A 17,728-nucleotide genomic window follows, 5' to 3' on the forward strand; every position below is an offset into this window, starting at 1 on the left:
CTGGTACCAAGGCCGAGTCCTTTCAGACCATGGGCCTGTGTTGCATGTCATGTCAGATAAAGGCAAAAAGCTCAACTATGATCAACATCAGGATTTGACAGTAAAAATTCTGAGATTAAAAGTCCGAATTTTCCCCCATATAACCCTTTCAATACATCCAGCAACTGGATTTCCTTTACAAGTCAGAATAGAGATTTCCCACTTCCTCCTGCACTGCATGGCATTTGATTTATAATTCTAAAGTAAACCAGCTCGGGCATGTTTTCACATTTGCCTGCAAACACACACACACACACACACACACACACACACAGGGCACCGTGCGCACTGCAACACTGACTTGTGAGTGGATGCAGCTTGTGTGTGCACTGATGCGTGAATGTGCACACACAGCAGCGCCTCGCCTCTTACACACAATTTCTGAAACAGTTATCTTTCTGTTTTTCTTCACCTCCGCGAGTTATCGAGTGAAGCCTGGAGGCAAATGACCAATAGCAGGGGGGGAGGGGGGAGGTGGTGGAGATACCGATTGATAATTAACTGAGGTACCTGAATCGGTGACGTGGGAGAGAGAGACAGAGAGAGAGAGAGAGAAACAGAGAGACAGAGAGAGAGAAACAGAGAGAAACAGAGAGAGACAGACAGATGTACAGCAACAACAGTAGCAACAACTACATTAATAGTAATGATCGATGACGATCATGAAAAAGACGATGACGATGACAGCAGCAACGATGGGGGACAGCGAGCAGCGACAACAGTAACTGTAGCAATAATAATACTTAATAATAACNNGAAACAGAGAGAGAGAGAGAGGGAGAGAGAGAGAGAGAGAGGGAGGCGGGCCGGAGAGGAGAGCGAGGTCTTGCCTCTTGTCTTGCTGAGGCTCTTTGATTCAGTGGCAGTGGCTCAGACAACCCCGTTACCGGCCACCGTTAACCCGGTAAGTCCTCCTCATCACCTTCTCTCTCTCTCTCACTCTGTCTTCTTTTTTTTTTTTTTTAATCTCTCATTAGAAAATGAATGTTAATGCTCAGTTTCCACTCAGGAAGTCGGATGAAAGGATGAAAGAAAGTTCGTGCGTAAAATAAATGCGAAGGAGGCGAAAAAACGCTCCACAGAGGCACATTTCTAATCCCTGTGCAGTTCCTGAACGGATTGCATGTGTTGTGTAGTTAAATATCCCAGTGTTTGTTGTTTGAAGGTAAATCAGAAAAGAAGCCTGTAATATTTCCACTTTTTTGGCGCGCTGACTCCAAACAGCCAAATGGAAACTTGGGCGCTGTCCGTGGTGCTGAAAGTGTTCGCAGAGTCCTTTTATGGCCATTTATGGATCCGAACTGTTCCTTCTATAAAACCTGCTTATTGCTAAAGTTTATAATGGATACATGGCCACACATAAAGTCCTATTTCACCAACTGAATCGCTCTTTAAATGCCTCTCTTCTCCACAGTGTAACTACCAGCTTCTCCATACTCAAGAGCAGCAGCTCATGGTAAAGACAAGACAGATTTCCCTGGAGGACATCGGGTCTTTATCGCTTCTCTGCAGCCGAAATCAAAGAGGACATTTGGCCCACAACGAACTTTTACAAGAAAAAAAGGCTCTATACTGGATGACAACCAAGTCAGAAGATGCACTGTGTGTGTGCTGAGCGCAAAGTCTGCCAGTCGAAGTCCGTCAGCGAGAGCTTGGCACATAAAGGAGTACCTGCGATGAAGAAACCCGCAAGAAGCTCCACTCGGTAAGAAGTGGAAGAGTGACATTCAGAGAGAAGGATCAGACAGAAGAGAGTGGAGGCCGAAGAACAAACACCAGCGCGTCCTCAAATGATGGGGATAAAGCACCTTCTGCTTCTTTTGATTTACTTAGACCCGCTGAATGTCCTGTGCGCCGCCACCACCAATAAAAGAAACAAAATCGCGCCGAGGAGGAACCCAAAGGTGAAGGAGGTCAACGGCAGCACCACTGCGGTCCCGTTGGCCGCGGTCGTCCCGGGGAAGATCACCCAGGTCCAGGCTCCCTCGGTCCAGCACGACACCTGCCTGGGCTACTACGACGTGAGCGGGCAGTACGACAAAGAGTTCTCCTGCAACAACACCGACCACCGCTTCTGCTGCGGCAGCTGCTTCCTGCGCTTCTGCTGCGCGGACCGGGGGAAGCGGCTGGAGCAGAAGACCTGCACCAACTACAACACTCCGGACTGGATCAAAACCCAGCCCCCTTCACCGGCGCCAACAGGTGATATGTACGACCCGGAGCTGGACCAGACCAACACCACGGTGTACATCACCTGCGGGGTCGTAGCGCTCATCATCGCCATTGGGATTTCTGCTAAAGTTGCCTATGATAAAGCCACCAAGCCGCCTCAGGAAATGAATGTGCACAGGTAAGAGTTCCCTTAAATACTCATTTTCTCAGATGATGAGCTGAAAAAGCTGAAATAACTATTGTAAAATGTTTTCAGAGCTTCCCAGCTTTAAGTGGACAAACAGGATTTAGGACTATACCCACTCATATATTCCCGGGGCTGTGTTTCTAGTGTGCTCATTGCATTACTGGCTTATATTTTAGTGAGAAAATGTGTTAAATTAATCTTCAGTTTAATCAGAATGCTATAAACTATAGAAAAAAGACCTCATATTGTCACATAAAACTGCTTAAATCTACAATTTGAGCCTAAAATGAGAGTTGAACACATTTTTCTCTGTACTGTAAAAACATGACTGTCATTTCCTATCAATATCCTCAAAGTGAAAATCTATCAGCTGACTTACAGCAGCCTACAGAGCTTACAACCTCAATATCACAGGTTCAATCCCGCTCATGCCCTTTAACACATGCCATTACTCTCCTCCCCAGAGCCTCCCTGTCAAAAAATGTGAAGACTGTATACCTTTCTATGGTACACATCCCATTCTGTGTCAGTCCCAGGAGGGGGAGCGGGTGGTATTTTGTGTCCGTTCAACCCAAGAGGGATAAAGTAAATGCCACTGAAAGCCATTGTGAGTGATCACGTTCACCCTGATGGGAGTGGTCTCTTCTATAATGACAATATCTGTAAATCCTCAAGGCACCATTAGTCACTGAATTGCTCGATGAGCGTGAAAGCAAACATAAAAACACATCCCATAGTCATTTCGGTCACAAACTGCTGTGTAGGGACGCCGGGAACAGACGTAAAACAACATTTTTCTCACCATCATCAAAACACCAAATGATTTCTTAATGTTGGCAATTTTCTTTGTAATACTTTCACACAAGGAACTGCTGTTATCTGTCCTGAAACAAACCTCCCAGAGAAGCTCAAAGGATTTACGCTGCATCTCCTTTGTCGCCCCAAAACCAACTCAAATGACCAAATTATTGCCATAATTGGGCATTTAAAAGACTGATGGTCTCTTGATAAGCTCCATGTTAATGTAGAGTATGTAACACAATACAAATGGTGGCAGGAGATTTCAGTTTTTCTCAGAGTGAGATGATCTGAGTGGTTTTAAACATCAAGTGCATCCAGACAGCTTACGTAAAATTTGGTTTCAAATTGTAGGTTTTTCTTAATAACGTTAAATATTCACGAAAATAATTTTTTTCTGGTTTCCCATATCTTATAGAGCAAATGTTTAATTGATAATAAAAATTAGTTACAGCTTTGGCTTTATCACTCCTGGCGTTGTAACACTCCAAGTTAGTCTATTGAGGCTCTGTGGGAGGTCTGTTTCAGGACACAAGTGCAGATAACAGCAGTTCCGTGTATGAAAGCATTACAAAATTGGTGTATTGTGTGGAAAAGCCTGAGGGAAGGTATGATTTAGCTTTTTTACCATTATTTTTTACATTTATGAAGGATTGACACATGTTTGGGGTGGTTCGGTGGTCAGGATGCTTGTTTTCGTCCAGTTCACTCAGGTTCCCTCCCACAGCTCAAAGACAGGCAGGGCAGGTGAAAAGTGAACCTGAAATTGAATGTGTCTGTACAAGACTGAAATATAACTGTGCCGGCTGTCTTTTGTGTAATGCATGCTGGGATAACTCTCCCTCCTCACTGACGCAGGTACTGAAAATGTATAAAAGGATAAATGGGTTTTTAATTGAGGTAGGGTCTAAATAAAATTGCATGTTTTCCACCCACTGGTGAAGAACAAATCATAGTCACTTAGTCACTGCTCTTATCCAAGAGTTACTTGAGTCACCTGCCTTTCTCCAGAGTCCATTTTGGACGGAGCAGAGGGGGACGTGTAGCATTGATTTGGAGATATGAAGATAATTGAGCATTGTTATGCCTTGTTCATTGAACTTTGGTGCCTGCTGCTTTGAAAATGTCAAAGGAGATTACTCAGCTTTCTTGTTCAGAGAAACACAGTGACACATTCCTAATAAAAAAGTCAAAATTTTAGCCCTGACAACAACACAAAGGAGCTCTTTCAGTTGATCAGTTATAGATGCAATTTAAGCTCCAGTGATTGCCGTAAGTGTCTTTTCAAAAGTTGGCACAGTCAGCTTTTAATATCCATATGGACTCATGAGACTCCATAATACAGTGTTTTATTTGAAACAACTGACACAAAAAGGCACAACAAAGCTCATGATGCAGCACTTTTTCCATCTCTGCTCTGAGAAATGAAGAGATGTTGAAGTTAATGTCTTCTTACTGCACTTCTATCCTAGCCATGGGGCGTACTTTCAAGTGGATCTGCTTAATGCCACCACTTCAATATGAGCAGTGGCCATGAGAGTTTAGAGTGAGGTCAATTAAATGAGGAGGCATGGCTTGCTGGGTGCTCAATAGCGTTTTTTTGTAATTCTTTTTATGATTTGTTTATTTTCACCGGCCATTTGGCACACGGAGCTGTCGTAATGATGTCTGCTGGAATAGACCTCAGAGGCTGGCAGCAGACATTCATGCTGACAAGCGTGACCAAAAAGAAGTGGTGGAACATGGGATTAGCTTTATATTTGGCAAGGGTCTGGTCCTAAAAAGTGGGAGCTTCTCTGTTAATTTCCGGAGCTTCTGTAATGTAATTTAGACTCCTACCTCTGCAACTGAGGGAGGACTGTGAGCAGAATACTGAGCTGTTGGCAGACCTTTGCTGTTTGGTCTGTGACCTTCACCGAAACACAAGAAATGCCGAGTGAGAGCTAAAGCCAGTGATTTGAACAGGTTTTATTGATCACCTTCTGCAAACCAAGATGCAATTTATGCCGGGCTAGCTGGGGAGAATAATGCTTTGTTCTCCGATTGCAGGACTGAGAAACTGAGTTAAATGACAAGACGACTGCGAATTGGCAAAAATAGAAGCAAAATAAGTGAAAGATGAATTTAAAAGGCACAGAAAAAGCCCAAAGTTTAATAAGAAGTCTGCCCTTAGGATTTAGAGCCAATATCAACCGAGTTTATCATAAAACAGAAATACTGGTATCAGCAAATATGTTGGACTATAAAGACCAACAGATTTCAGTACAGCAGCACCAAAGATATATTCTAGGTCATCGTCGTCATTAGTTTCTCCACTAGGGAACGATGACGAGCGATGACAGTTTAGTTTAGTTTTGCTTTTGATTAGACTGATCTCTCTGTTCTCCTACACCATCCAGAAAGATGGCCTCATCTTAAAGGATAAGGCTGGTGGTGTTCTATATTTTTGTTACTGTCAATAAATCCCTTGAAAAGAACTAAACCAACAATGTGTTAGTCTTTCAATATTTTTTGATTTCCAATGCCGTCTGCGGCCCCCAGACAATCGGTTACTATTGAAGATTGAAATCTTTAAAAATGGGTCACAAATATATATTTTCATTTTTTATTTTCAGTTATTTCCTAAAACAGATGGACACTGTAGTTTAAGGCAAGGTAACAAAAACACAGCAGTTCTTATTTTCAGGTGATTATACATTAATGAAAACATTCCCATAAATATTATTTTTCCATTTCTGCCAATATATCCTCCTTAAATGTTACACACTGGACCTTTTAAACAGTTATGTTCATACCTCTCTTATAGAACCTTTTCTTGTAATAGCAGATTCCTGTTCCACTGTAAATCTGTTCAATTGTGGCGTTCCCCAAAGGTCCATTCTTGGCCTACTGTTGCTTTCGGTTCACATCCTCAGCTACTTTATACCGCTTTGTTTCCACATTGATTTTAAAATCATATTGCGGAATTTCAAGGCATTAAATAGATCACAGATTTGCTGACTCCTTATATGCCTATGCATTACTTTATATCAGTAGATAGGACTCTGCTTATTCATAGGCTCTGTTCATGAAGGAGGGGGACCAGACCTTTGCAATTAGAGCCTCCATACTTCACCTACTGATATCAGACAAGCAATGTCTTCATCTTTTTCATTAAAATTTCTTCTTAAAACATTATCCTTTCATACTTTACATTTTTTCTTCAAATAAATTTAACAAAAGTGCTATAAAAATAAAGTTAATTGTATCATTCTAAGCTAATTTTTCAACTGAAAAGTATCCAGTACAGTACGTGTCTTCACCTTTTGTCACAATTTGCACAATTCTTTACTAGCCAACTTTAAGCAATCCTTATCAAAAAGGTTTTAGGATTTACAGTATAGTGTGTTAAAAAGAGAATTGGCCAATATAAACAGATTTTTTAAACCTTTAAAATACTGATTGACCTTAAAAATGCAGCATCCATCTGGCTCTGTTAGGATTATAATCAGTCACTGCATTTCTGACTAATGCTCCCACTGTTTTGATTTGACTTGACAACAATCAACAGTCTTTTGTATGTGCCAAATGTTATTCATTCTTATCCACACATATGTTAAAAGTTGGGCCTGTTCCTTCAAACTATACTGTAGCTCCTGCTGCACACGACATAGCAGCCAACTGGGACAATGCAAAATCAGGTCGCCTCTGTCTGCGAAAAAGAAACGGCTAAAGTGTGCTCATCCTGGAAGGGAAATGCTATTAATATACTGTATATCTCCCAAAGTCACAGAGTTATGGAAAAGTGGACTGTGTGGTTGGTTTAGGTTGACATTGACACAGTTAAATTGCCCTTTCATTTCCTTTAAGAAAGCGCAGAGCGGGCACTCCATCTCACAGACTGTCAGTATGCCTACAAAAGTTGGAATTGGTGTTTATGAAATATTGCTTTTATTTTGTGGCTTCGAAGAAGAGACACTGACTAAACTCTTAATAAACGGGCCTTGAGCTTGAGTCCGGCGCATATAATAGGACTTGTATGTACCTTGTGTACCGTGCTATTGAAACTCCCTATCTCCCTTGTGACTCTGGGTGTAATTAGGATTTCCTCTCTGCCTCACTCCAAACCTCCATGATTCAAATTGGAGCTGTAGCTAAATAAATTAGGAAGACCTTAAGGGGGATGGCAAGGAGAAAAAAAAGGAAATGTTGGTAATTGGGGAAGAGAAACATTTCAGTTTAAACATTTTTTTTCACTTGTGTGATTTCTATTCAGAGCCCTGGCAGACATTCTGAGGCAACAAGGACCAGTTCCAGTATCTCAGTATGAACATGAAAACATTGCAGCGATTGATGGGTCACCCAAAGATGAGACGCCGGTCAGAACCTCGAAGAATCATTACACACCTGTTCACACCAAGGCAGCAAACCACGGTAGGTGACAATACTCTGCTTTTATACAGATGAATAGCTCCGACTGTGAACTAGAGTGTGTTTGAAGGCCAAACATCTTGTCTTATGTGTCACTTTCACTGCATGTACATTTAAAAAATCCAACTACAACTGTGTAAAGCTTCAGTGTTGTAAAGAAAGAACTCATTCGCTTTCCTAAATCTGCCACAACATCCTGTGATTGACATCCACTGAAATGGATGGACAAGCTGTGAATCTTAAGCTTTCCCCCTCAATCTTTCTTAACAAGAAACATATAAAAGATATATATAGCGACTTAAATGCAAGGCCCTGGCTGAGTTCTCGTCTCCTTCATGCTGCAGTCCCATAAGCCTACTCAGCATTGGCTCAAAATTGAGATGCAAATTATCATCTTCTGCGGGAGACGCAAGCTTTTTGTCCAGAGATAATTCTGTCGTGCAACGCTGTTCCTCATACTTTTATCCGGTTGGTCTCCAGATCCCTGCTCCAGGGATGAGCTCGTTTGCTAAGTGCCCTAGTATGGTGTCCCAGATTCAACAGTGTTATGTTTCACTCTCATGTCACCCTGCCTCCACCCTTTTCTCCAACACCACCACCCAACATGGAGGGGATGTGTCAGAGGAGAGCTGATACAGACTGTTCTGAACTGCAGGATGTGAGCTGCTTTCCTCACTTTTTTGCTGCAGAATGACTATTTAAATGGTATATAAGTTCAAAGAAAAGTAGATTACACCATGCATGGACACCAATCCGGATGGTCCTAAATTATCTTTGTCATAGGTCTGCAGTATTTAAAGTATAATTTTCATACAAATGATGTCTCTATTTGTACTATCTATTCGTAACTCTTAGCACTGATGTGTCGAGACTCAACTTTGAACGTTATCAAGTTTGAAAACATAAACCCAGAGCTGGGAGGAAATTTAAAGATTTTAGGGTGCAAATGGATGTTACAACCAAAGTCCACAATAGATTTATGAAAGTTATCCATCACTTTAAATAGTAATTAATCTTAAAATGACTATTTATGATGGAGATGGGGGAAGTTTATCAAACAATTGTTCGGAATGAGAAAAAAAATGTAGCCGGAGAACAGACAAGAAAATAGTGCCACAGAGACTGTATTATCAAATGGGCAAAATGGGAAACAATTCATGCAAGCATTCCAGGTTCACTGTGTGGTAATAAGTGGTTGATAATTTTATTTAGTGCAAATTTCCTCCTGCATGCACCACTAAAGCACATTAAACTATAGGAACCTTATGAAAGGCAACACCTGCAGCATTACTTGTTGCTAAGGCCCCATCTCTTTGGGTAGAGTGGCCCTGAGTTATATTTTCTCTAAAGACTATTTTGCTAGTATATATTGTGATTACTAGTGGGAGAAATGAAGGCATCATTGGGGGGGTGGCACAGTTCATTTTTGCCTCAAGGCCAGCTTGTGTGTTAATCTGGCCCTGAACCCCACCTAAAGGAACTTCAGAGACGATGTCACCATGCTGGCCAAACTGATTGACAGCTGATCTTTTGAAAAAGCAGCACACGAACACCAAAGCAGTGATTGCACACACAAAAACAATGTAACAGGTTTAAAATTCCACCCTTCCATCTAGATAAAACCTTTATTGAGCTCAATTTACCTTGTCCTTGTGTATTTGTAAACTTTCTGTGTTGTAGAATTTGTATCAGCAGCAGAAAAATGTCTGAACTGTGAGCACATCTCTGAAAAATACAGTATGCAGTATGACAAGACGTCACAGGCTTTCTCATTCAAATGTAATGACCTCGTAGGTCTTTGTAAATGGCACATCAAGACCGATTGAAAAATGTAACAGCCAAAGCTAATAAAGTGCTAATTGCTGTGCACTCAAACTTACCATAGTTCACGTTGTAGGCTACAGTGCCTCTGTTTGTGAGTGCAAACACAGAGCAAAGATTATTCCTCTGTGTGATTCACAAAGCCACACATTGTTATTTTGTTCATTCTATGATAACGCCCACAGAAAAGATGTCTTAATTGTCCAACCTTGTGCATATCAGCCTCCTATTGTTTGCTGGGTGAAAAGTACCAGGACGTCACATTGCTGGGGTGAATGAGAGAAAAGGCTTCAGAAAGCAGGGTGGAGAGTGTCCAAGCAGGGATGGAGGCACTCCAGGGAAGACGTGACTCAGATTGTATGACAAATTTATGACAAGAGTGATGTGAACTTAAAAAAAGAGAGGACTCAGTGTAGTGTGTTTTCAGTTTAGAAATGGTCAAAGCTCATTAAATGCGACTTCTGGATATTCACTCACTTTGGGCTTCTCTTAGTTGATTTCAGTGTTAATACTGATATTTCCAGTATTAATGCTTTGCATACATATTACTACTACAACATGTGAATCTGTGACTGCATGTGTGCCCCCTGTGGTTTTGTGTGAAATCTGTAATCAGGCAAGCCATTTTGCTTTTGTTTTGGATATTTAGTCTGGTTTTCACTTCTACTGGTTAAGGGTTAAAACGTAGTTATAGGGTTAATTAGATTAAGGTTAGGGTTCTTAAAACAACAACAACAACTTTTACAGACTCAAAGCTGACGTGTTAAATAACCCTCCCTTTTAAAGAATTATTACAGAAAGTTACAATATGCAGATGACCTCTCTGTTTTTATGAAAGTTACGGTGGCTAGATAAATGGCACAATTTTGACCTTTAAAATTGTCTGCATTATTGGAGCACAGGTTATATTTTATTAACATTGGACTTTATTTTATCTGAATACATATAAGCTAGTTGACCTTTTAGTACTGAGAAAAACAGGCATGACTTTTTGTAATTCAAGGTTAATTCATGGTTTCAAGCCTTCAGTGTTTGCCTTGCCCTTGAGGCCTTCAATAAATAAAGGTTTATTCCCAATCAATATTGCATGTTCATGTTTCTTTATGAAAGGCGCAGTGTGTTTTTCTTACAAATTCTGCTTTACACAATTATTTGACCTCATAATGTTTCCCAATTGCAGTCAAGGATAAGTAGTTCGAAAAAGAAAATTGACCACTTCAGGAAGATGACCCTTATGAGGGCAGCCAGCAGCTGCAGCATTTCTTTGGTCTGAAACCATCTCCTGGGTCAGATCTGAGTTAATGGGTGAAGTGAATAAAGAAAGATTTGAATAGATTTTTGTGGGACTGATGTAGCAGCATAAAAGAATAATATAATATGTACTGATGCTGTCAGATGCCACTCTCAACTGATGCTGTCCTAAACACTATGTGGCTCATTCCCTCTTTTCAATCCTTTTTATCACTCATTTTATATATAAGTGATAAAAACTGCTTTTAAAAGAATAATTACAGTTAAGCCAGAGAGAACCATTTTATGGCATTTTAACCAAAAAGTGGAGTATCAGCGCAACAATAAAAAGAGGCTGATGATACTCAGCAATAGTGGATTTCTGGATTTGAACTCAAAACATCCGCAGTATGTGATGTGAACTCATTCCACTGGCTGTTCCAGAAGATGTATTATACCTACATGTGATACTGATGAAGTGTGTCTTGCAGTGTGGATAGCACTTCTCTTCTCAGAATTGTCCTAGAGTGAGCATTATCACTTCAATTTCCCAGAGTTTTGTTCTGTTCTCTCATTTTGTGCTCTAAAGTTTCTATGGTGCTGTGAAAATAGGCGGCAAATGTCTTCCACACTTTGCAGACAAAGAATGGGATCATCACTGTAGGACACTCACAGCAACTGGGCTCATTTTGAGCTTTTAAACTCTGCAGAAGTCGACTATAAAATGACATGAGACCAACTTAGAAGTGTTATTTTCAAAGGATGATGTCATGTTGCTGATGAAAATGAGTCTGCCTGTAGAGTAACAGTTAGAGGCTTTCTGTGTATGTTTAAGCTGTTTAACCATTTACACTGCGTAAACTGCCTCCATTGTTTTGACAGACTTACACTACCTGGACAAAAGTATGTGAACACCCAAACATTATACCCATATGTGATCTTTAACATGTCATTATAAAACCATTAATCTCCTGCTGTAACAGCCTCCTGTCTTTTGGGAAAACCTTCCACCAGACCTTTGTACCTGGCTGCAGGGATTTGCTCCCATTCAGCCACAAGAGCATTAGTGAGGTCCAACATTGATTTTGGGAGATAAGTCTGGCTCAGGGGGAGGTAAGGCCTGGCTCGCAGTCAGCGTCCCAGTTCATCCAAAGGTTTGGATGGGGTTGAGGTCAGGGGCTCTCTGCAGGCATGTGAAAAAAGAAAATCGGACAAACACACACTGTGCCACAAAGTTGGACGAACACAAAATTTATGATATATTATTGTACAGCACAATAATATTTAATATAGCATTGGAATAGTCCACATTTTTGGCAATAGATATTATTTGCCTCCCTTTCCCAGATTAGATGAGAAGATCAATACCAGCTTTCATGTCTACACAGCTACAGGACAGGCAGTTACCAAAATCTGCCCAACAACATCTAAAACTCACTTAATGAACATTGTTGTATTTCCTTTATCCCATCTGTTCAAATGTGCTGGAGCAATCCTAAAGAGTCTTGAATCACTGTGAAGTTGCCAAGGAACCAGCGGGGGACTACATAAAGTCACTTGCCTCTGTCCTAAAATAGTCCCACACATAGTCCCTGTAAAACTGTGTTGTTTTACCTTCTTTACGTTTTATACGCATTAAACAGTCAAGATGTAAACATGTTGATGTGGGCTTTAACTGTGTATTTAAGTAACAATAATTTCCCCCACCCAGATGACCGCCCTACTCTGCCTCTGATTGCTTATCCTGATATTCTTAAACAACCCTATCCAATTCTCACTCCCTAATGGATCATGAAAAGTCTTTAGTACCGTTCTTGCTCTTTTCCAGAGAAGAAATATCTTCCATTCTGATATAACTGATGTTAGCAAACATCCAAGTTAACCTATATGGAGCCGCCATTTCTTTGTTAACAAATAGTTATCTTCTCATTTGTCACACCTAGGCGCCCCACCGGGCTGCCAGTACTTCCTCCAAAGCACGCTAACTGTTTCGGTCCCACTGTAGCTGGGCCACAAATGCATAAATTGAAGTCTTGTAAGGATTAGAATGAGCTGAACTTTTTAAAACTATTTTGCTCTGAAAATGAAGATGGTGAAATGTGGGTAAAGCCCTTTCAAAACGTATACTAGTTAGGGTAGGGGGCAGTAGCTCAGTGTGTTAGGGACTTGGCTTGGGAAGGTCGCCGGTTCAAGTCCCACAGACCACAAAATATGAAGTGTGGACTGGTAGCTGGAGAGGTGCCAGTTTCACCTTCCTGTGCACTGGCAGACGGTGCCCTTGAGCAAGGCAGTAAGTAAAGCCCCATTACTCATCATCTCTCCCCTTTGCATGTCCACATGTGCCATGACAGGTGTGGCTCATTTCAGCCTGTGTGTGTGTGTGTGTGTATAAAAAAAAAGAGTGAAAAAAACAATTTCCCCCTAGGGGATCAATAAAGTATATCTTCTTTTTCTTCTTGACCTTTTGTTAACAGTTAACAGCAACAGTAATTCAAGATAAACCTTTCGTGTTTACATGACCCCCTTTGCCTATCCTGTATGGCTGGAGTGAGAAAATATGCACCCTTGAGTTTGAATTTGATAACTGTTTACATTTCCCTAAAGGTCAATTCAAATATTACTTTGTAAATTTCACTTTTATGTGAAGATTTAAGTTTTTATCTCTGAAGTAAATCACTTCGCCCTTCATTCATGAAGGTATGATGAAAAACTTTAATATTGTGGCAATTCTCTAAAAGAAAGGTTAGATCTCATTCCATTATGCAGTGTAATTTTGAGGAACATTTCCAGAGATAATAAAGGGCTATAGGTTTGTCATGCCACATGGGAGCAATTTATATCACAGTCAGCATCTCCGGCTACCTGATTTCAGCTCCACGGTGGCGTCCTTGGAGCATGTGGAGGTTATGAATCATCAGCACTTCACCCTGGGAGACATCCCATAGATATACTGTATTATATGACTACATCTACATAGATACAGCACTGTGCTGTTAAAAACTACTAGAAAAGAAATCTGTGAAATGCTTCTCTCTGGATATTTACTGATTTCTTCAAAGGTCCCAAATTAACAGAGATGGTCAGAGTGTGTCAGTAATCAGTTAACAGTCCTCTGGGTTTGATAAAAAGAAACAAATGAGTTGTGTTGCTGAGGCTTGAATGCCAAACTTTGGTGTGATGAAGACCAGGCCTAATGGTCCCAGGTGTTTCTTGTCATTATGATAATTTGAAATGCTGTTCGATCTTGGCTTCCCGAGGCCCAAAGGTCTGAGTGATGTTATTGACTTTGAAGTGGTTCCTTTGAGAAAGAGGCATTTAACTGTTCACTAGGTAATATAGAGAAGGGGCTAACAGAAAGGAAGAGAGCGAGGAAGAGAGGTTTGATAAACCAACTCTCCAGATATGGGATTTTTTTATTTTTTCCCTCTTTTCTTCAATACTACATTCTTGAATCTTATTCTTTGTAAGACTTGTCTGTGATTGACACAACAATTTAATGTTGTCAAGGTCCTGGCAGGGACCTTGTCTTGCTTCTTTGTGTTCAGGCCGCACTCTCAATTACAGCACTGGTTCAGAGCAGAGTCAATAGTGATGTGGTACAAATTGCATTACGTGGGGATCTTTTAACACAGGGAAATCCAAAAGGGTGAGGTGTGCTGAAGAAGAGAGCTCAAATCTATTCTAAAATTAAATGCATCAAACTCCAATCTTCTTGCCTCTGAGGAGCAAAAAGCACTTCAATTTTATTTTCCAATTAAATTTAATATTTCACTTACTGTAGAAAAGGAGAATGATGATAAAGGGATGATATGAAAGCCCTGAAACCTGCAGATTGCATCTCTGGCATCCTTGAGTGTTACATATTGACGAGCTGATGATCCCACCTGAGAGTCACTTTTGTCAGTTATGCCATTTTATGCCTGTTTAGTATTCTTGTCACCTGTGAGAAAGAAAGAAAGAAAGAAAAGAAAGAAAAATAACTATTTCATCAACTTTTGAAAGAAAAAATGTGAAACATTTGATTAGTTAATTGAAATCTTTTTGACTTTTGGTTGGACAAAAGAAGCAATTTGAAGACATCATATTGGGCTCTGAGTATTTTTTTGACACTTTGAAGACTAAAGCGATTGATTAATCGTGAAAATAATCTGCAATTAATAGATTACGAAAAAGAATCGTTAGTTGCAGCCATAGGCTGAAGTAAATCCATGTTTACATTTAGTTTAGCATTTACCTATACCAACCTGTCTTTGTTGACCAAATGCTATTATAGCTTGAGTTGTGAAGCCGCTTGAAGTGCTGCTTATCGTTGCGGTGCCACTGGCTCTGGAAGTGTTTTTCCCTGTTCTGTGTTATTTCAGAATTTTCTTAAACTGATATCCTTAATGCTACGTCACATACAAAAAAGGGAGTCTAATGTAATGATCATATGGCTGTAAGTTTTAATTATCTCTACTTAGTTTCTCAGAAATAATGTTTTGTCTCATTTTGGCATGGCGGATGGGTCGATACCCATGAGCCCCAGCCACCAGTGCGGAGAAGAAGCCAGTCAGAGTTTTAAGCTTGGTGACTGGATGTTTCTTGATGAAATTTACCCTGGGAATTGTAGTTAATGTCTCCCTTTAAGTTTTATTTACACAGGCTTGCAGCGGTGTAACAAGTCAGCGCCGGGCCCTAATGCAAGATGATCAAAGCGGGCCATCCCATCACAATCAGATGTAACATGATGTAATGTCAGTGGCGAATTAAAGAAATAGCACTCAGCTTTAAAACGACCAGTCACAGCAAAATGCACTGCACAGCTGACACCTAAATGAAATGAACACAGACAGCCATGCTATAGAGGATGAGCCATAATAGCATGGCTAAAACAGGGGTAGACTAGACTACTTAACTGGTGACAGTGCACCTTGACACATATGAAACATGATCCTATTAGTGAAGGCGCACAATGACAAGACATGACATATGAAAAATGATGATGATCTGTGACTATAGAGGTATGAGTCAATTAAGTGTTTGTATGTAGAAATGTTTCATGATATTGTTTTGTTATTGAAAGTGAATAACTTCAAGTGTGAGACAGAGACATCATGGAAGCTCACTGATGACTATAAATATGTACAGCGGAAATATGTAAATTGATAGGCAGCATATGATGTCGGTTCAGCTCACATCAATCAAGATTATAGCAGCAGTGCAGATACGAGTGGTCCGTTACGGACCCTGAACTGCTGCAGGCCCCTATGCAACTGCATCACCTGCATATATAATAGCTACGCCGCTGCAGGCTTGTACCTTAGACTTGTTATTGAATATAAAGAAAACACATTTTAACATGTAGCTGATATTTTAAGTGATGATTTAACCAGGAGAGTTTCAAGGTGATCCAATCGGTAGAAATGCTCCAACTTTGAGTCATGCAACATTGTCTATGGGGGAAATTAATGAAACTTCCAGAACCAGGGTTGCCAGAATTAGCTCCATTAGCTGTGCTGCAGGTTACTTAACCTGTCTCTGTTGGGGCATAAACTGTTTTAGACAGTTATGGGACAGGAGTCCATGGTACAAATACGCCTCTTAGATTAGAGCTTATTCATTCCGTTAGCAAACAATTTACAAGCTTGCTGACTGACAGTTGAAATGATGTACAACCCTGAGGCTATTGTGACTAAGCACTAACATGTTCCTAACATGTTGCTAGCGTGTTAACTGTTATAATATGTCACCAAGCCTTTATTCTGCAAGGATGAATTTGCTGCGCCACTTCCTGGTCTGACTCCTTTATGCCATTAGACCACCAAAATATCTTGCTGAAATATTCATTTTCCACTACTTTTTTGTCTCAACAGGGCACTATGGGAAAGAAAACCTGCGCAGCGGAGGCCAGGACATGCACAACTACATCTCCTCTGGGTTTGTGACACTCGGACGTGGCCACTTGAAAGGTAAAGTCCATCATCATTATCTGTTTTTCACCTCACAGTATCCTGACAATAGAGTTCAGAATAATAATCGTTTCACTCACACAAGCTTTCTGCCAGTTGGGTGTGCAGTAAAAAACAAATCAAATAATGTGACTGATTTTTGTTTTAGCTCAGTGGAAGTTGGACTTTACAATACATAATGGCTTGAAGTGACATCTTGCAAAGTCGACACACACATTTATTATCTATGACTAAATCCACACTTCCAATGACAAAGTAACACTTCCGCACTTGGTAGGCAGCCAGTGTGAGTGCAGCATGGCACAGTAGTAGATTTCCCCGCTATTGTCTTTCTTTGGAGTTTTAATACATCAAAAGCAGTGTTGGAATGAGAATGAGCTGTAAACAAGGGGCCTGTTGTTGTTTTTACAGCGCAGCACTCCATAGACGAATCAGGGCAGATGTCCTGGCAGGGCGATCTGGACATCCCCATCTCTTACGGTACGTTCTCCAAATGTTCTGCTTTATGCTAGAGAAAAAGAAGCCACACAACCTGCTTTCTGCTCGCACCTGATAAGAAAAGTCGCTCACGCTTTACACACACATACACACACACACACACACACACACACACGTCGAGTGCCCTTGGCCGATAATCATAGTGCAGTCACTGGGTGCAGAGTGCCAGAGTTGAAATATTTGATTTTTTTTCAGTAGATGGTTTTGTGAGCCAAAATATTTCCACTGGTGGTTGTTTGACAGCAGGTTTGAGTAAATGTGATGGCCAAACAGTCAGACAGGTGAGGGTGTCGCTGTCATTAACGGTCTAGAGCTTCTTAGGTGTCTTTGAGGTAAGTGAAGGTTTGATTTAGACGTTCAAATTGATCTGACGGGGCTGAGCATCTTATTTATTTATTTATTCATTTAAAAAAGGGGTTTAACTCTGTATTTTGCATCTCAGAGTGTGAGTTTGATGATATTTCAGCTTATATACAGTGCCTGAATTGAACGAAAAAAAAGATGCCAGTACCTTAATTCAGCACAACCCTAACTCTAAACACAACATAACCCTAATTATTTTGCCATGTTTACACGGAAACGGTGTTACACAGCTGTTTAGGAGTATCTCACTAGCATTGCTGTA

The 17,728-nt window shown here is 40.6% G+C and overlaps 1 protein-coding gene across 1 annotated transcript in view; it reads left to right on the forward strand.

The window, feature by feature from the left end:
* The first annotated feature begins 1,829 nt into the window (after positions 1–1,829).
* Positions 1,830–17,728, forward strand: part of LOC118323370 (protein shisa-6-like) — an 80,470-nt gene continuing 64,571 nt past the window's right edge. The window contains 4 exon segments of the mRNA XM_035655323.1: positions 1,830–2,389; positions 7,452–7,609; positions 16,510–16,605; positions 17,017–17,085. Of these exon segments, the coding sequence (XP_035511216.1) occupies positions 1,830–2,389; positions 7,452–7,609; positions 16,510–16,605; positions 17,017–17,085 (883 nt within the window).

Source organism: Morone saxatilis, unplaced genomic scaffold (genome assembly GCF_004916995.1).
Source record: "Morone saxatilis isolate NCDOM2014 unplaced genomic scaffold, NCSU_SB_2.0 Contig14, whole genome shotgun sequence".
In the NCBI taxonomy this organism is placed as follows: Eukaryota; Metazoa; Chordata; class Actinopteri; family Moronidae; genus Morone; species Morone saxatilis.